Here is a 15,597-nt window from a genome sequence, read left to right on the forward strand (position 1 = left end):
TTAAATTGAAAATTATGGAACTACATGATTCATGTATATTTGTGCAAATGTTCATAAAATTCAATATTTTAATACTGACTTTCCTGACCATGGTGTGATTAACAAGAGCTTTTGTACAGCTGATCTTAAAAAGCATGACAGCCCTCTCTAGTGTCTAGTAAGTGTATTTACAGGAAAAATGGTTCTGGTTGCATGTTATATCCGGCAACAAAAAGCACACATGAACCATAATGCTATGCAATTTTACTTTGGTTATATGTGGTACAAAAAGTTTCACAATTCATTTTAGAAAAAAAAATCACACTGGAAATTGGAGGTTACACTCCTTTTTTTTAATATATAAACAAATCTTTTGCTTGGCAGATGAGTAGGCTGTTTAAGAAACATTTCCTTACTAAATTTATAGATGGCAGTACATTGTTCACAATCACAAAAATAATTCAAATCAATAGCCTCAGGAGACAAACTGTAGATATATATGGCCTATGATGCCACTGATCACAATGGTCCCATCTGAACACCAAGGCTACAATAATTATGCTACATTTGCTTGTATTTTATGGTGAGCGCTGAAGCAGGGCTGCTACTGCAGTTTTTGAGAAAATAAAACACTGACTCGTGGACAGACATTTCCAAGTCCTCAGTTCTTGGGCTGGAAAGAGGAAACAATAATCTTAGCAAGAACTTTTTATTGCTGACTCAATCCGTCAGACTATTTTGAAATGTTCCTTCTTCTGAAACATTAGTGCAACTGAAACACTTTGATATTGTCTATTTGCAGACACTCATCCTCATTTCAACTATATTAAGAGCGTTGGCACCAGTGAAATAAATGCTACTAGGTACAGAATACATTAAATACTGACATGAATTCACTCAAAACACAGACACACAGAGCAACACATAACTGTCCATTTGATAATTGTATTTTCCTTCAAAGACCTACTAGTAATAGATATCACAGGTTATGATGGGTATAAAGCAAAAGTACTTTGGGCTTTTAACAAACAGCAATAAGTATAGGTGGTATTTTGTTAATATACATAGCAGCAAGAATGCTAATGTTTAAAATTAATAGCACATTATACACACAACAGTAAAAGCATGCATTAGTGGCTTTCCTATACATTCATATACAGATATTTTAAATCATTCCTCAGAAGTTAATATCAAACATGCAAACCTTTGCCAATCACACAAGGTGTTTTTTTTTCTTTTTAAAGGTAAATTAACCAGAGATACGTGTAAATAATGCTACCCTTCCTACCATGCGGAACCAAAGTCCAGCACAGTTCAGTGATTTCCCAGTTTTCACTGACACACTGACTAAACCGGTTTACTCACTGATAAGTTCAATTAGGTGTCTTTCAACAGGAATCTCAGCAAGCTGTGTTGGACTCTTAGACAAGACCACAGCTGGGACCCCTGTCCTAACTTGTGCTATATACACACACACACATCATGTCTCCGTTTTGATTGGCTGCTGCTTTACAGACACACAGACAGACTATACACGCATACTTTTACCCATCATGCTCTTCAGCTGTCATGTTCTATATTTGAGTCTCCACACTGCAGGGAGTGCAGGATCTCTGTCAGTGCTATACATGGTTATGTGCCTGTGAGACAAAGCCAGAGATATTTTCCAATATACACGATCCGTTCTAATTCCACCTCCATTAAAATCTTTAAAGGTGCGCTTTAATTATACACAACTTGCTAGTCATACTATAGATTTTTTTGAATCATCTGCCCATAAATAATGTGTAATGACAGTATAACACTTGTTATGCTTATAAAAGCTTTATAAAATATGAATAAAGGCTCTATAAAAAGGAATAATTCAAGCTTTGATATTATAAAAAAAAAAAAAGTCAAACCCAAACATGTGCCATGATTATCACAAAAAGGCCAAAAGAAACAATAAGACATTTCATAAACTAGGTACTTCGAACCCCTCCAGTATCTTTCTTGCCAACTCGCTGGTTGGTCTGTATGAACAGGAGTCTCTTTCTGTTCATTAAGAACGTGAGTGCGCACCTCTCAGTAGAGGCTCATACGACCTTCCACACCAGCTGATTTTGCAGCTAGAGAGATCAAGTCCATAGATGCATTCCACTCGCTGGAGTCCGTTATACGAGTGTGCACCTGAATATGCTGTGCTTCTTGGAACGCTTCTCTGTGATCTTGATTGGTGCCCCACCTTCTGCATTGCTGCTATCATTCTAGCAAAAAGGCATGAAGAGAAGGGATCACTCAACAAAAATGGCAAAGCTAATAAGTCAATAATGTACTGTAGTTTTATTTTATTCATGTGATGCTCAAAGTTACAGCTAGTAGTTCATGGCATGGCTCACCATTTTTCTGTTGAGTCTGGCCATAATGTCTCTCGCTAGGGTGAAAAAGGCCTCTTCCACATTTACACTAGTTTTTGCACTGGTTTCTAAAAACTTGATTCCGTAATCTATTGCCAACTAGAAGACAACATAAGGAACAATACAATGTTTTAAACGTGGAAAGCACAGCACATAAGAGCTTGTACAAAGATTTTGTGGAAAAAATAAAGATTTAAGCACACAAGAAAAGATCAGATTATAATCTTGCAATATTAATATTAAGAAAAGAACTGATCCAATATGTACTGTCATCATTATCAGAGTCAGAGTTCTGCCTGAAACACTGGATCACTATCAGATTAGATTTGGCAAAATGTCAATCCATCATCGACAATTTATCATGTGAATACATGTAATATTATGTGCCTATAAGAGGGTTATTTTACACTTTTTAAATGAAATCAGCTGAAGGACTGCAGAAAATGAACTTTAAACTCCATTATGAAAGGTTTTGTCTTTGGGAAACAAATGAAGTGAGTTTTATTGCCACATTGCAGTTATGATGGCTTATTGCCAATATTTAATTAGTGTCAAGTTTGCTAATAGCCTCAAGTAGCAAAGTAGCCTTTTCCTCAAAATGATAGCATGTGGTTTAAGACATAGCTTGTGTTGGTTGTGCTCTATGCTGATTGTTCCAATCACATGCCCCTTTTCCACCAAAGCAGTTCCAGGGCTGGTTCGGGGCCAGTGCTTAGTTTGGAACCGGGTTTTCTGTTTCCACTGACAAAGAACTGGCTCTGGGGCCAGAAAAAACGGTTCCAGGCTAGCACCAACTCTCTGCTGGGCCAGAGGAAAGAACCACTTACATCAGCGGGGGGACGGAGTTGTTAAGACCAACAACAATAACAAGACCGCGAAAGATCGCCATTTTTAAGCGACGAGAAGCAGCAGCTGTACAAATGTGAAGTCATCCATTATTATTATTGTTGTTGTTGCTGCTGCTGCTTCTTCCGTGTTGTTTTTGCTTCGATATTCGCGCCAAGGTTTATGCAAACGTAGCGACGTAACTGACGTATACAGCGACGTAACTGACGTATACAACGACGTAATGACGTAGCTTCCCTTAGCACCGCGAGCTATGGAAAAGCAAACTGGTTCTCAGCTGGAAAGCGAGTAGAACGAGTTGTGAACCAGCACTGGCCCCGAACCAGCCCTGGAACTGATTTGGTGGAAAAGGGGTAACAGTGACGTAGTCAGATGAATTACTTGGGTAATGTAAATAGTCTAATTTTAAATGGCATATAAAATAGGGAAATTCTTGAGGGGAACTGAAGAACTTGCACAAGGTACAGCATTCATATTTTCTCAAATTTTATGTCGAAATAATCCACAAACAAACAAAAACAAAAACCCCAGATACAATTTGACAAAAGCCAATTTTCGCAACATAAGCCGTTTAAAGAACACAACCATTATGATATTTTGCATAACTTAAAAATGTACAGAGACTTGATATAAATTTCCAGAGAGTTGACTTGGCTATTATTAGGATGTCGGTATCAGATCAGGATCATGCATCAGCCAGTAATCAGAGCTCTGATATTGGTAACATATCAAAAATGGGATCAATGCATAATTCCTAATCAGTATAGTGCAGTTACAAAAGACACTATACCTACGTGTTATCTATTCATTATGCTTTTTTCAGTGAACAAGAACAGAAAGTAATAACAGCATGATTAAGCTGTACCTTCTCTCCTCTCTCCTTAGACACCTGTCTCTTGTCGTTCATGTCACATTTGTTTCCGAGGATCATCCGCTCTACGTCTGATGATGCATGCTAGACAGCAATAAACATGCAGCACAGCTCATTCAACTCATTTATTGTGAAAATATTATGTGACAATAGTGCGTCCTGTTCATAATTTGATTGTACAATATAAATATAAAACATACCATGAGAAGATTTAGTGACAGTGTTTCAACATTAATTAAGAATTGCATCATTAATTAAATGAATATCAGATTAAAAATATATCTGGAAATGTGCAGAGTTTCATCTTGAGTACACGTCTTGTTGTACGTTGCTTTGTGTCATGGTGGCTCCCAAAACTCACCTCTTCAATGTTACGAATCCAGTTCTTGATGTTTTCAAAGGACTTTTCACTAGTGATATCATAGACCAACATAATGCCCTGGCAGAGAGACAGAGACAAAATTAGGACAGATTTAAATCTTGTATTTTCATATGGGTATTTTAACAGTGTGCTGGGAATGAAGATGATGGCTCACCATTGCTCCTCTATAGTATGCTGTAGTGATGGTCCTAAATCTCTCCTGTCCCGCCGTGTCCCTGTAAACCAGAACATAGTGCATACATTTCAGTTAAGCTCACCATGGACCAGACATAGAAGTCATCATTAACTCCTTTTCTTATACGTCCTGCATTGTCTCAGTTGGTTTTGAGAGAAGACCCACCCTTTCCAACCCCACCGTTTCCAACCTACACATCCTGTAAACAGAGCAGACACACATTTCACTGCACTATTGTGTGCACATCCTTCACATTAGTCACTGAATGTCTGGGGCTACAAGCACTTTGACCCCCAACAGGAAGACCAACCTGTTTCCTGACATCATTTCTCGTGCATTTAGAAATCTACTGGATGGTGCTGACACCATTATGAAATTTTTGGCTGATGATTAGTTGTCATACACACAAAGTAATTCTGATTAAAGTCAACAAAACTAAACAATTCCATCATTATGGTAGTTTTAGGATGTAAACTACCTGTAGTGTAACATGACAAGCTGCATTTTTGTCTTATTAACTTCAAGAGAGAGAGAAAAAAAAGCAGAGACTGATATGGGAAAGATTGTCTTTAGCTATTCTAATGTAAGTGATAAAAAGGTACTAACTTGTTTTGTAACTATGCAAATGTAAGCATAAATATTATATGAACTATATGCCATTGCCATTTATTAATAAATGAAAAAAGGTTGGAAAATCATTGTGGTATAAGAGGAATAACATTTCAGGCTGTGTTGTTATAGGTAGATTTTTCTGTTACAGCATGGCCCGTCATATCTTTATTCCTTACATAACTGCATGTCCTTAAGTGTTTATCCCTCTTATATCATTTTTTTATTAAGTAAAGGATGAACATTCACACATCACACTTTTTATTCAATTATAGCGATGTTTAATGTTGTGAAACATTTGTGAGACAAGTTAGTTCCTCTTACCATCTACTTTAGAGAAACTATAAACAGTCATTCCCTTATCTATCTCTCTTTTTTTCCTCTTGAGGTCAATAAGACAAAAAAAAATGCAGCTTGACAAAAAAAGCCACATTTGACAACAAAGTCCTCTGTGGTGATGATGCTCCTGTGTTAGTTGTACCTTGGACTGTTACAAAGCACTGACAATGAATACTCTTCCTAAAAATACTAACTAAACTTCTCCTTATGGGCAATTCCATGTAAATGTCAACCTCACCATGCAAAAATAAAGCAACATGTAATACATCAAAACCACTCCCAGAGATATCACCTAGGCCTGTATTTTACAGATGTGAATAAGTTGAACCAATTTGTAACCAACCTAATATGTCACTGTCAGTCTTTCTTTCTTATAATGTAAAACCCAAGCTAAAATCAACTTTGATCATGTACAATTCTATATTATTGCCACAAGCCACAGAAATGTATGCTAAAATCCAAAAAACAGCAAAACAATAGCCATCCTAAATATTATTTAAGAACTTTGATAGTTTTAGCTGATATTTAGAGAGTTTTTCAAAGGGTTATGGTGGCTAAATTGCTGATTTTCTAAACATATGCCATGTCTATTTCAGATGCGTCACATCCATAACGGAATTATGTCACATCCATAACGCTGATTTTTTCTTCCTAGATTCTGCTTGAAATAGAAAATATTTTAAACAAAGGCTTTTTTTATTTTCAGCTAAGACTCCTTTATTAAATGCATGCCTGCATTTGGATATTATGTTTGCAATTTCACAGAGTTTGATGAATATGTGTAGTCACCCTGGAAATGGGGTATTTTTTCCGTCACATCCATAACGCATGTCTTTTTTGGCATTTTCTAGAGTTCTAAATGTACTATGGGAATTCTTTTTTTCCCATGACTTCTCCAATATGAGAGGTCTTAAAAATATACAACAAATTTTAAAATACTGGAAAGGAATAAAAATTAACTAGGTCAGTTGTGGCCATTTTGAGTCCAAATGTCACATCCATAACGCTGGAATTGCTCTTATAAAAAACTTCACCATATCAACAATTACACACATTTTTTTTTTTAATCTGGTTACGTGGAACGTCTGTCATAACTTTCCTGTGCAAGTCAATACTACAGAAATGAGCACGTAGTAGAACGAGCCCATCAATGATGGCGTAACTCACTCTGGCCCTGTGAGAAATCAAATCTGGGTAGAAGTTACACTACCGTTCAAAAGTTTGGGGTCACTTTGAAATGTCCCTATTTTTGAAAGAAAAGCACTGTTCTTTTCAACGAAGATCACTTTAAACTAATCAGAAATACACTCTATACATTGCTAATGTGGTAAATGACTATTCTAGCTGCAAATGTCTGTTTTTTGGTGCAATATCTCCATAGGTGTATAGAGGCCCATTTCCAGCAACTCTCACTCCAGTGTTCTAATGGTACAATGTGTTTGCTCATTGCCTCAGAAGGCTAATGGATGATTAGAAAACCCTTGTACAATCATGTTAGCACAGCTGAAAACAGTTGAGCTCTTTAGAGAAGCTATAAAACTGACCTTCCTTTGAGCAGATTGAGTTTCTGGAGCATCACATTTGTGGGGTCGATTAAATGCTCAAAATGGCCAGAAAAATGTCTTGACTATATTTTCTATTCATTTTACAACTTATGGTGGTAAATAAAAGTGTGACTTTTCATGGAAAACACAAAATTGTCTGGGTGACCCCAAACTTTTGAACGGTAGTGTATATGCCTCCTAGGTACCCCTACTTTCATGCCAGAAAGAATCAAAATCGGTGAAGAATTGAGAGAGAAGAAGCGATTTGTGTGGAAACTGCTCGTTAGGGCTTAATTACTGCATATCTTCATTATTAATTGCAATTATGCAAATTTAGGTAGAAACCATGTGCATCCCAGGCAGAGCTACCTTCCTGCCAAAAAGAACAAAAATCGGTGAAGAATTGAGAGAGAAGAAGCAATTTTCATGAATCGTGGACAACGCCAGATGACACATGATGGCATAAACTCATCGCCTGTCAGCTGGATGAGCTAATAAGCCTTGCAGCTGGAACTACTGTCAAAGCTGCTGTTACATTCTGTAAGGGATAATGTACAGCAAGCAAGTTATTATTGCAAAATAAACTCCAACCAGGTGATGCAGAACCTCAAAGCAGAGGGGTTGTGAATCACCCTTAAGAGGTTTATTTTGCAATAATGACCAGCTTACTGTACATTATCTTCTTATTACATGGCTACTTACTAACTAAATCAATAATTTTACATAAAATATTGATTTAAAAATTATTTTATTGCTTCTGCTAATAATGTGGTCCGTAGCAATAGCCTGTTTTACTTAACAATGGTCTGTTAAAAAAATAAATAAATAACTGATTGCTGAATGCCATAATTGACCAGCCAAGAATCGATTATTCAAATGAGCTGTGTAATGAAGAAAATTATTTAAAACCTTATGACCAATCAGAATATGGAATTCAGCGCTGTGGTAGAAATAGACATATGATTCCCAAGAGCTACTTGGAAATAGTCTTCAAAGCCACTACTACACTCTCAGAAAATAAAGTACATTATTGTACCTTTAGGGTTACAATGTCTTGTCACTGGGGCAGTACTGTCTAAGGTACTTATTTGTACGCTTTATATACCACTTGGGAACATGTATGTACCTTTTTGGCCCTAAAAAGGTACACATAGTTACCTTGAGGTCCAATAATGAGCCCTAAGGGGTGCACTAGTGTAGACTGTACCTTCTGTACCTTGGGGTACAGAAATGGACTCCTACCGTACCCTTATTTCTAACAGTGCAGTCACTAAATAATCTGGCAATTTTCATCACTAACTGTGGTCAACAACTGCTTAATTTCAGTTAAACATGCTATTTGACTGACATTGCGCATGGCCAACTTTTACTCAAAAGTGTTTAAAACATTCTTTACGAACATTTACTGACATGATGCTGTAGAGATTTTTAATCTAGTGACCTTGCTTTGCTCCAAAAAGTTCACTGCGTTCAAAAGTTTTTCTGTCAAAAACCACTGTATGCATCAACTTTCACCATTCTGAAGCTTGTGGTCAGCTCAGTATACAAATGCACAGTGCAATCCGAAGAGGTGTGGGCGGAGCTTATTGTACATGAAGTCTACTATACTGTAGATGAAGACAGTCTCATCTACAGTTAGCTCATATGGACATACACTTGGATTGTGTGTTGGACTGATCTGCAGACTGCAGTGTAGCAAAATTTCTTCTAGAGCCAGTTGAAAGTAAAATATACCAAAAAAAAAAAGCTAATAAAAGTGCACTTGTGAAAGCCTCAGTGCTTACCATATCTGGAGTTTGATTTTCTTTCCATTTAACTCAATAGTCCTGATTTTGAAGTCAATTCCTAAAATGAGAACAAAAGAAACAATTACACTGCACGGTAAACACTTCATTATTGACATACAATACAGTCTCCGTGTCCAACTATGGTTGCTTTTATAGTCATACTGGGGAAAAAAAGTGTCCTTAACAGAGGTAAATGTAAAGCTCTTTGAAGATAAGCCAAACTGAAACTGACTGATGGATTTGTAAGGAAGCTTCATGCAAGGAAGTCTTATCTGCAGGATGAATCAGTACCAACACAATGCTGGTTCAGAGCAACTGAACAGAAACTATGTTTTACAGTCCCCCCCCCCCCCCCCCCCCCCACCTAATTTAACAGGCAAACATAAAACCATACAAATATACAAACCTATAAATGCAGGTACTTTCCGTATATGAAACGGCTCACATTTTAAGTGTGATAAAGCTGCTTTCCATAAACAGTTTAGTCAAGAGGCAGCGCCATTTCCTGAGGGGCAAACATGTAATATACCACACTTTTTAATGACTCATTAGAGGAGTGGGAAAGTCCAGACGATTCAGATACAAGTCTACGATCAAATCAGAACCTCCAACTACGACGATTTTCTGAACAAACACCTCGTACAAACTTTCTGTTGTAGGAGAAGAGAAGGCAGTTAAAAGGCACTGTTTTGAACCACAGTTTCCAAAAAAACATCAGACATGAAACAACGACCCTGTCTTAGTCCCTTAGAACGCTGTGCTAAATTGAGCTTCATCACAAGTGACAGACTTGACATAAAGCACTGAATAAAAGCACTCATATAATGGCCAGAAAATTTCAATATAAGAAGGGTAATTTGTATATCTATTTCTATTAAAGAGCAAAAATTGTAATAAGACAGTTAACACTACAACAGCCAAAGACTGTTTTAGCTGATAGCATGAAGAAACAGTCTGTTAAAAAATGAGAAGTTGATTGAGAACAAAACTCTGACAAAAGAGATACCCAGAGGAAGTAGCTTGCTAGGTAATACTCGATCTGAATTTCCTTTTACCGGAAAACAGTGGGCCTGCAGATGACTAGTGCTGTTTGTTTATTACTATGAAAGTTCTGAAGCGACTAACTGGCTAAACATTCAGAAGTCTACATTTGCTGGTTAAATTTATGCATCTGCCTGCTGGAAAATCTTACTGCATTAAGATAATACTTTCAGACATATGAACATAAATATGCTACAGTCAGGTTTGAATAACCTGAGCAAGATAAGCAAAGTATAAACAGACTGAGTCAGCGGAAGCACTAGTGGATATCTCCTGTGCTCTGGGGGGAGTTAACAGGGAAGCCTGCAGTGTGGCCATAACTGGGGTCAACCACCTCCTGGCACATGGAAGTAGCTGCCCATCACGCCTCTGCCTACTGCATTGTCTGTACAATGAAGGCGTGAACGAGCTGAAATGTCACAAGGCCCAGAGGTGGCTTTAAACAGTGTGGTCTGTGTTCAAGGACAGGCCTGATTCTGTGGGACAGAAGGCCTTTCCCAGCACAACAGGCCCTGGAATGACCAATACATTACCAAGAAATGTGCAGTCTATTGTTGTTAACTCTGACCTATGAGCATAATATATGGTATTGTGCTTACATTCTTAAAACAAAACAAAAAACACATTTAATCAATAATATAAGCTTTTAAAAATAGAATAGATTTACAATACAAATCTGGGACGTACAGAGAAACAGCCAACATTCATATACATGTCAACAATCTTAGTTGAACCAAGGGCACGAAACAAGCAAAATTTAAAAAGTGCCTATTTTTGTTTTTGCATTGTTCTCAGCAGCAATATAATCAGTTTCTTGCACAATAACAATAATAATAAAGCTCAATTCAGGAAAATCCTGGGTAAACAGTTTATCTTGGATCAGGCAAAGCCAGATCATTTTGGTATGACTTTTTTAATCGGACGGAAAACCTACCAGCAGCTCAATGCAAACGAAGTAAACCGAACACAACTCAAAGACCAAAAGTGTACATCATGCAGTAGCAGGTATAAAACCTGGCTAGATTGACTGCAAAGAAAGACAAGCATATTTAAGGTCTGAATGCTCTGTTGTTGCTGTGTGTAGATGCTGATCAGGGCTGTAGATGTTGGTATCATTCTGAAATGCTGCTACTTGATATCCAGTAATCGTTTCAACTGTCTTTTGATCTCAAACTGAATTACAATAATTTGAGATATATATACACACACACAGGTATATAAACATGTAGCAGCATCTTGCCTCTATTTTATGAAAACATGCCACATAACTGCTGCCAAAAGAACAAATGGATAGATCTCCTTTTAAGGTTTCATCGTTTGCACATGCACATCATTTGGATTCTTACGACGAATTTCTATAGTTTACATTCCTTGCTCAAGATGTTTCAGAAGATGCCAACATGCCTGGATTTCCAAAAATGAGCTGAAACTAGAGGCCTTGAACAGACAATAAGCCAGCTTCCTGTTTCCTCTTATTAACTATAACGGTTTCCTCATCAGCTCAAAAGATCCGCAGATAAGAATAAACATTATAACAGACCAAACCGTTATGTTGGATTTATTAGAGAAACGCCCTGAGCGAGAAGCGAACCGAGCCCCATCCGAGCCGAGCCGGGGAACTGACCGATCGTAGAGATGAAGGTGGTGTTGAACGCGTCCTCGCTGAAGCGGAACAGAAGACACGTCTTTCCAACCCCGCTGTCTCCTATGAGCAAGAGCTTGAAGAGGTAATCGTAGGTTTTAGCCATTTGCCACGCCGGAGCTCTATTGTGAATACGCGATCGCAGTGTGCGTCTTGGCCATACCACTACTCATCCAGGGCAGGATGAGGGGGCGGGGCTTGGCCACCTGACGTCAATGGCCTTCTATGGCGCGCGGATAGTCGCTGTAGTCCGATAGTCCGGCTCTGATTCTGGTTCTGTGTTGGGAGTCAAATCCAAACAATAACCTTTATTAATAAATGGACCAAACAAACAGAACTTTGCCCTTAGCATTGCTCTTGGGAACTGTTTCATTAGGTTTCAAGAACGTGCTATTTAAAGTCATTTAGAGTAGGTCATTTTTTAGAAGGATTTTTGTGATATTTTCTTGAAATTCTCAGCAATTAATAAACAGAACGATCTGATAATAATTCTAATAATAACAACAATCTGTCATGGGTGGCGTAGTGGTTAGCGCTGTCGCCTCACAGCAAGAAGGTCCTGGGTTCAAGCCCCGGGGCCGGCGAGGGCCTTTCTGTGTGGAGTTTGCATGTTCTCCCCATGTCCGCGTGGGTTTCCTCCGGGTGCTCCGGTTTTCCCCACAGTCCAAAGACATGCAGGTTAGGTTAACTGGTGACTCTAAATTGACCGTAGGTGTGAATGGTTGTCTATGTGTCAGCCCTGTGATGACCTGGCGACTTGTCCAGGGTGTACCCCGCCTTTCGCCCATAGTCAGCTGGGATAGGCTCCAGCTTGCCTGCGACCCTGTAGAACAGGATAAAGCAGCTAGAGATGATGAGATGAGATTTTTGTGATATTTTCTTGAAATTCTCAGCAATTAATAAACAGAACGATCTGATAATAATTCTAATAATAACAACAATCTGTCATGGGTGGCACGGTGGTGTAGTGGTTAGCACTGTCGCCTCAGAGCAAGAAGGTCCGGGTTCAAGCCCTGTGGCTAGTGAGGGCCTTTCTGTGTGGAGTTTGCATGTTCTCCGGGTGCTCCAGTTTCCCCCAAAGGTATGCAGGTTAGGTTAACTGGTGACTCTAAATCAGAGCATTTTTTAACATAGTTACTGGGAGACCAAATGTGGCCAGATTTGGTCTCCCTAGTCAATGCAACCAGCTTCACTGGGAGACCAAGTTATGTCTTATCATTTGGTTCAATCAGTTGCAATTAATTAACCAAGTACCATGTAGGTATACATTTAACAAGGAAAACTTGGCACTGCATTAACTATGTTGATATTATGCTGGCTGAAACAAGGATTCGTAATGCGGCAATTTGCATCACAGAATATGCCGCAGCGGTGCAGCCGCATGGACTCTGGGGCCTGTGATTGTATTGCCCAGACCAGTTGGTTTCCTAGTGGAAAATCCTTAAAAAATGCTCTGCTCTGACTGTAGGTGTGAATGTGAGTGTGAATGGTTACACCCTGGCGACTTGTCCAGGGTGTACCCCGCCTCTCACCTGTAGTCAGCTGGGATAGGCTCCAGCTTGCCTGCGACCCTGTAGAACAGGATAAAGCGGCTAGAGATAATGAGATGAGATGAATCTAACTGTCGCCTCACAGCAAGAAGGTTCCGGGTTCGAGCCCAGTGGCCGCCGAGGGCCTTTCTGTGTGGAGTTTGCATGTTCTCCCCATGTCCGCGTGGGTTTCCTCCGGGTGCTCCGGTTTCCCCCACAGTCCAAAGACATGCAGGTTAGGTTAACTGGTGACTCTAAATTGACCGTAGGTGTGAATGTGAGTGTGAATGGTTGTCTGTGTCTATGTGTCAGCCCTGTGATGACCTGGCGACTTGTCCAGGGTGTACCCCGCCTTTCGCCCGTAGTCAGCTGGGATAGGCTCCAGCTTGCCTGCGACCCTGTAGAGCAGGATAAGCGGCTACAGATAATGGATGGATGGATAATAAAAATCTGTCATCTATGGAAGTGGCAAGGCTCAGTCCAAATAAAATGAACAGCTGGCATGCAAAAGTTTGTACACCCTGACTTAAAATGTCTGTTACTGTGAATAGTTGAGCAAGCAGAAGATCAACTGATCACCAAAAAGCGTAAAGGTAAAGCGGATACATTTCTTTAATATTTTCGGCAAGATCACATTTTTATTTCCACCATTTCTTCTTCTTCTTTAGCTGCTCTTGATTAGGGGTCGCCACAGCGGATCTTTCGTCTCCATTGCTCCCTGTCTTCTACATCCTTCTCTACCACTTTCATGTCCTCTCTCACCACATCCATGTATCTCCTCTTTAGCATTCCTCGTTTCCGTGTGCCTGGCAGCTCCATCCTCAACATTCTCCTTCCAACATGCTCTGCATCTCTTCCCAGGATGTGCCCATACCATCTCAGTCTCATCTCTCTTAGCTTAATTCCCAAGCTCTCCACATGTGCTGTCCCTCTGATGTGCTCATTCCTTATCCTGTCCAACCTTGTCACTTCCATCGCAAACCTTAACATCCTCCAACTTTGCCTCCTGTCTCTTCGTTAAGGGTACGGTCTCCAATCCATACACCACAGCTGGTCTCATTACTGCCTTATACATCTTACCTTTCACTTTTGCTGGGACTTTCCTATCACAAATGACTCCCGAAATCCTTCTCCACCTGCTCCACCGTGCCTGCACTCTCTTTCTCACCTCACTATCGCAGCCCCCATTTTCCATTTTCCCCATTCTCACTGATGCACATGTATTCTGTTTTGCTACTGCTCACCTTCATTCCTCTTCATTTCAATGCATCCCTCCATCTCTCCAAACCCAACTCAACCGCCTTTTTACTTTCACCACATATCACAATATCATCTGCAAACATCATGTTCCATGGTGACTCTTGCCTCACTTTGTCCGTCAAGCTATCCATCACTATGGTAAACAAGAAAGGACTCAAAGCAGATCCTTGATGGAGTCCCACCTTCACCTTGAACCAGTCAGTCGTTCCAACTGCACACCTCACTGCTGTTTCACTGTTCTCATACATGTCTTGCACCACTCTAATATACTTCTCATTCACTCCACACTTTCTCATACAATACCATAACTCATCTCTCAGCACTCTATCGTATGCCTTCTCCAGGTCTACAAACACACAATGTAGCTTTCTCTGGCCTTCCCTGTACTTCTCCATTAACATTCTTAAAGCAAAAATTGCATCCGACGTGCTCTTCCTTGGCATAAACCTCTACTGCTGTTCACAGATTGCTACCTCTCTTCTCAATCTCGCCTCCAATACCCTTTCTCATAACTTCATGGTGTGGCTCATCAATTTTATCCCTTTGTAATTACTGCAGCTCTGTAATGCCAAAAAAAAAAGCCTGAAGCAAAAGTTTGGGCACCCAACATGGTCAGTACTCAGTAACACCCCCTTTGGCAAGTATCACAGCTTATAAAGGCTTTTTGTAGCCAGTTGAGTCTTTCAGTTGTTACTTGGGGGATTTTTGCCCATTCGTCCTTGCAAAATGCTTCTAATTCTGCAAGATTCTTGAGTCGTCTTGCATGCACTGCTCTTTTGAGATCTATCCACAGATTTTCAATGATGTTTAGGTTAGAGGACTGTGAGGACCAGGGCAAAACCTTCAGCTTGTGCCTCTTGAGGTATTCCATTGTAGATTTTGAGGTGTGTTTTTGATCATTATCTTGTTGTAGGACCCAGCTTCTTTTTAACTTCAACTTTTTTCATTTTTTATTTTATTTTAATTTTTTTTTACAGATGGTGTGATTTTTGCTTCCAGAATTTGCTGGTATTTATTAAAATCCATTCTTCCCTCTACCAGTGAAATGTTCCCTGTGCCACTGGCTGCAACATAAACCCAAAACATGATTGATCTACACCCATGCTTAATAGTTGGAAAGTGTTTTTTTTTTTTTCCTGGAATTCAGCACCCTTTTTTCTCCAAACATACCTTTGCACATTGTGGCCAAAAAGTTCT

General features: G+C 39.4%; 1 protein-coding gene across 1 annotated transcript; it reads right to left on the minus strand.

Moving 5' to 3' along the window:
• Positions 1 to 228: 228 nt before the first annotated feature.
• rab8b (RAB8B, member RAS oncogene family) lies at positions 229 to 11,803 on the minus strand. The gene is made up of 7 exons (XM_060914882.1): positions 11,594 to 11,803; positions 8,926 to 8,986; positions 4,629 to 4,689; positions 4,454 to 4,531; positions 4,087 to 4,176; positions 2,358 to 2,474; positions 229 to 2,225 (listed from the first exon to the last, which is right to left on the minus strand). Exons 1-7 carry the CDS (start codon positions 11,715 to 11,717, stop codon positions 2,133 to 2,135), a joined length of 624 nt encoding a protein of 207 aa, XP_060770865.1. The 5' UTR covers positions 11,718 to 11,803; the 3' UTR covers positions 229 to 2,132.
• Positions 11,804 to 15,597: the final 3,794 nt, after the last annotated feature.

Source organism: Neoarius graeffei, chromosome 2 (genome assembly GCF_027579695.1).
Source record: "Neoarius graeffei isolate fNeoGra1 chromosome 2, fNeoGra1.pri, whole genome shotgun sequence".
Classification (NCBI taxonomy): Eukaryota; Metazoa; Chordata; class Actinopteri; order Siluriformes; family Ariidae; genus Neoarius; species Neoarius graeffei.

What these genes read in the sequence shown, in the direction of transcription:
- rab8b (XM_060914882.1), bottom strand. Translation starts at nt 11,717, where the DNA reads ATGGCTAAAACCTACGATTACCTCTTCAAGCTCTTGCTCATAGGAGAC. An exon ending in CACCTTCATCTCTACGATCG is followed by an intron (nt 8,987 to 11,593) that starts GTCAGTTCCCCG and finishes TTCTCATTTTAG; the next exon opens with GAATTGACTTCAAAATCAGG. An exon ending in CTAAGGAGAGAGGAGAGAAG is followed by an intron (nt 2,475 to 4,086) that starts GTACAGCTTAAT and finishes GTTGTCTTCTAG; the next exon opens with TTGGCAATAGATTACGGAAT.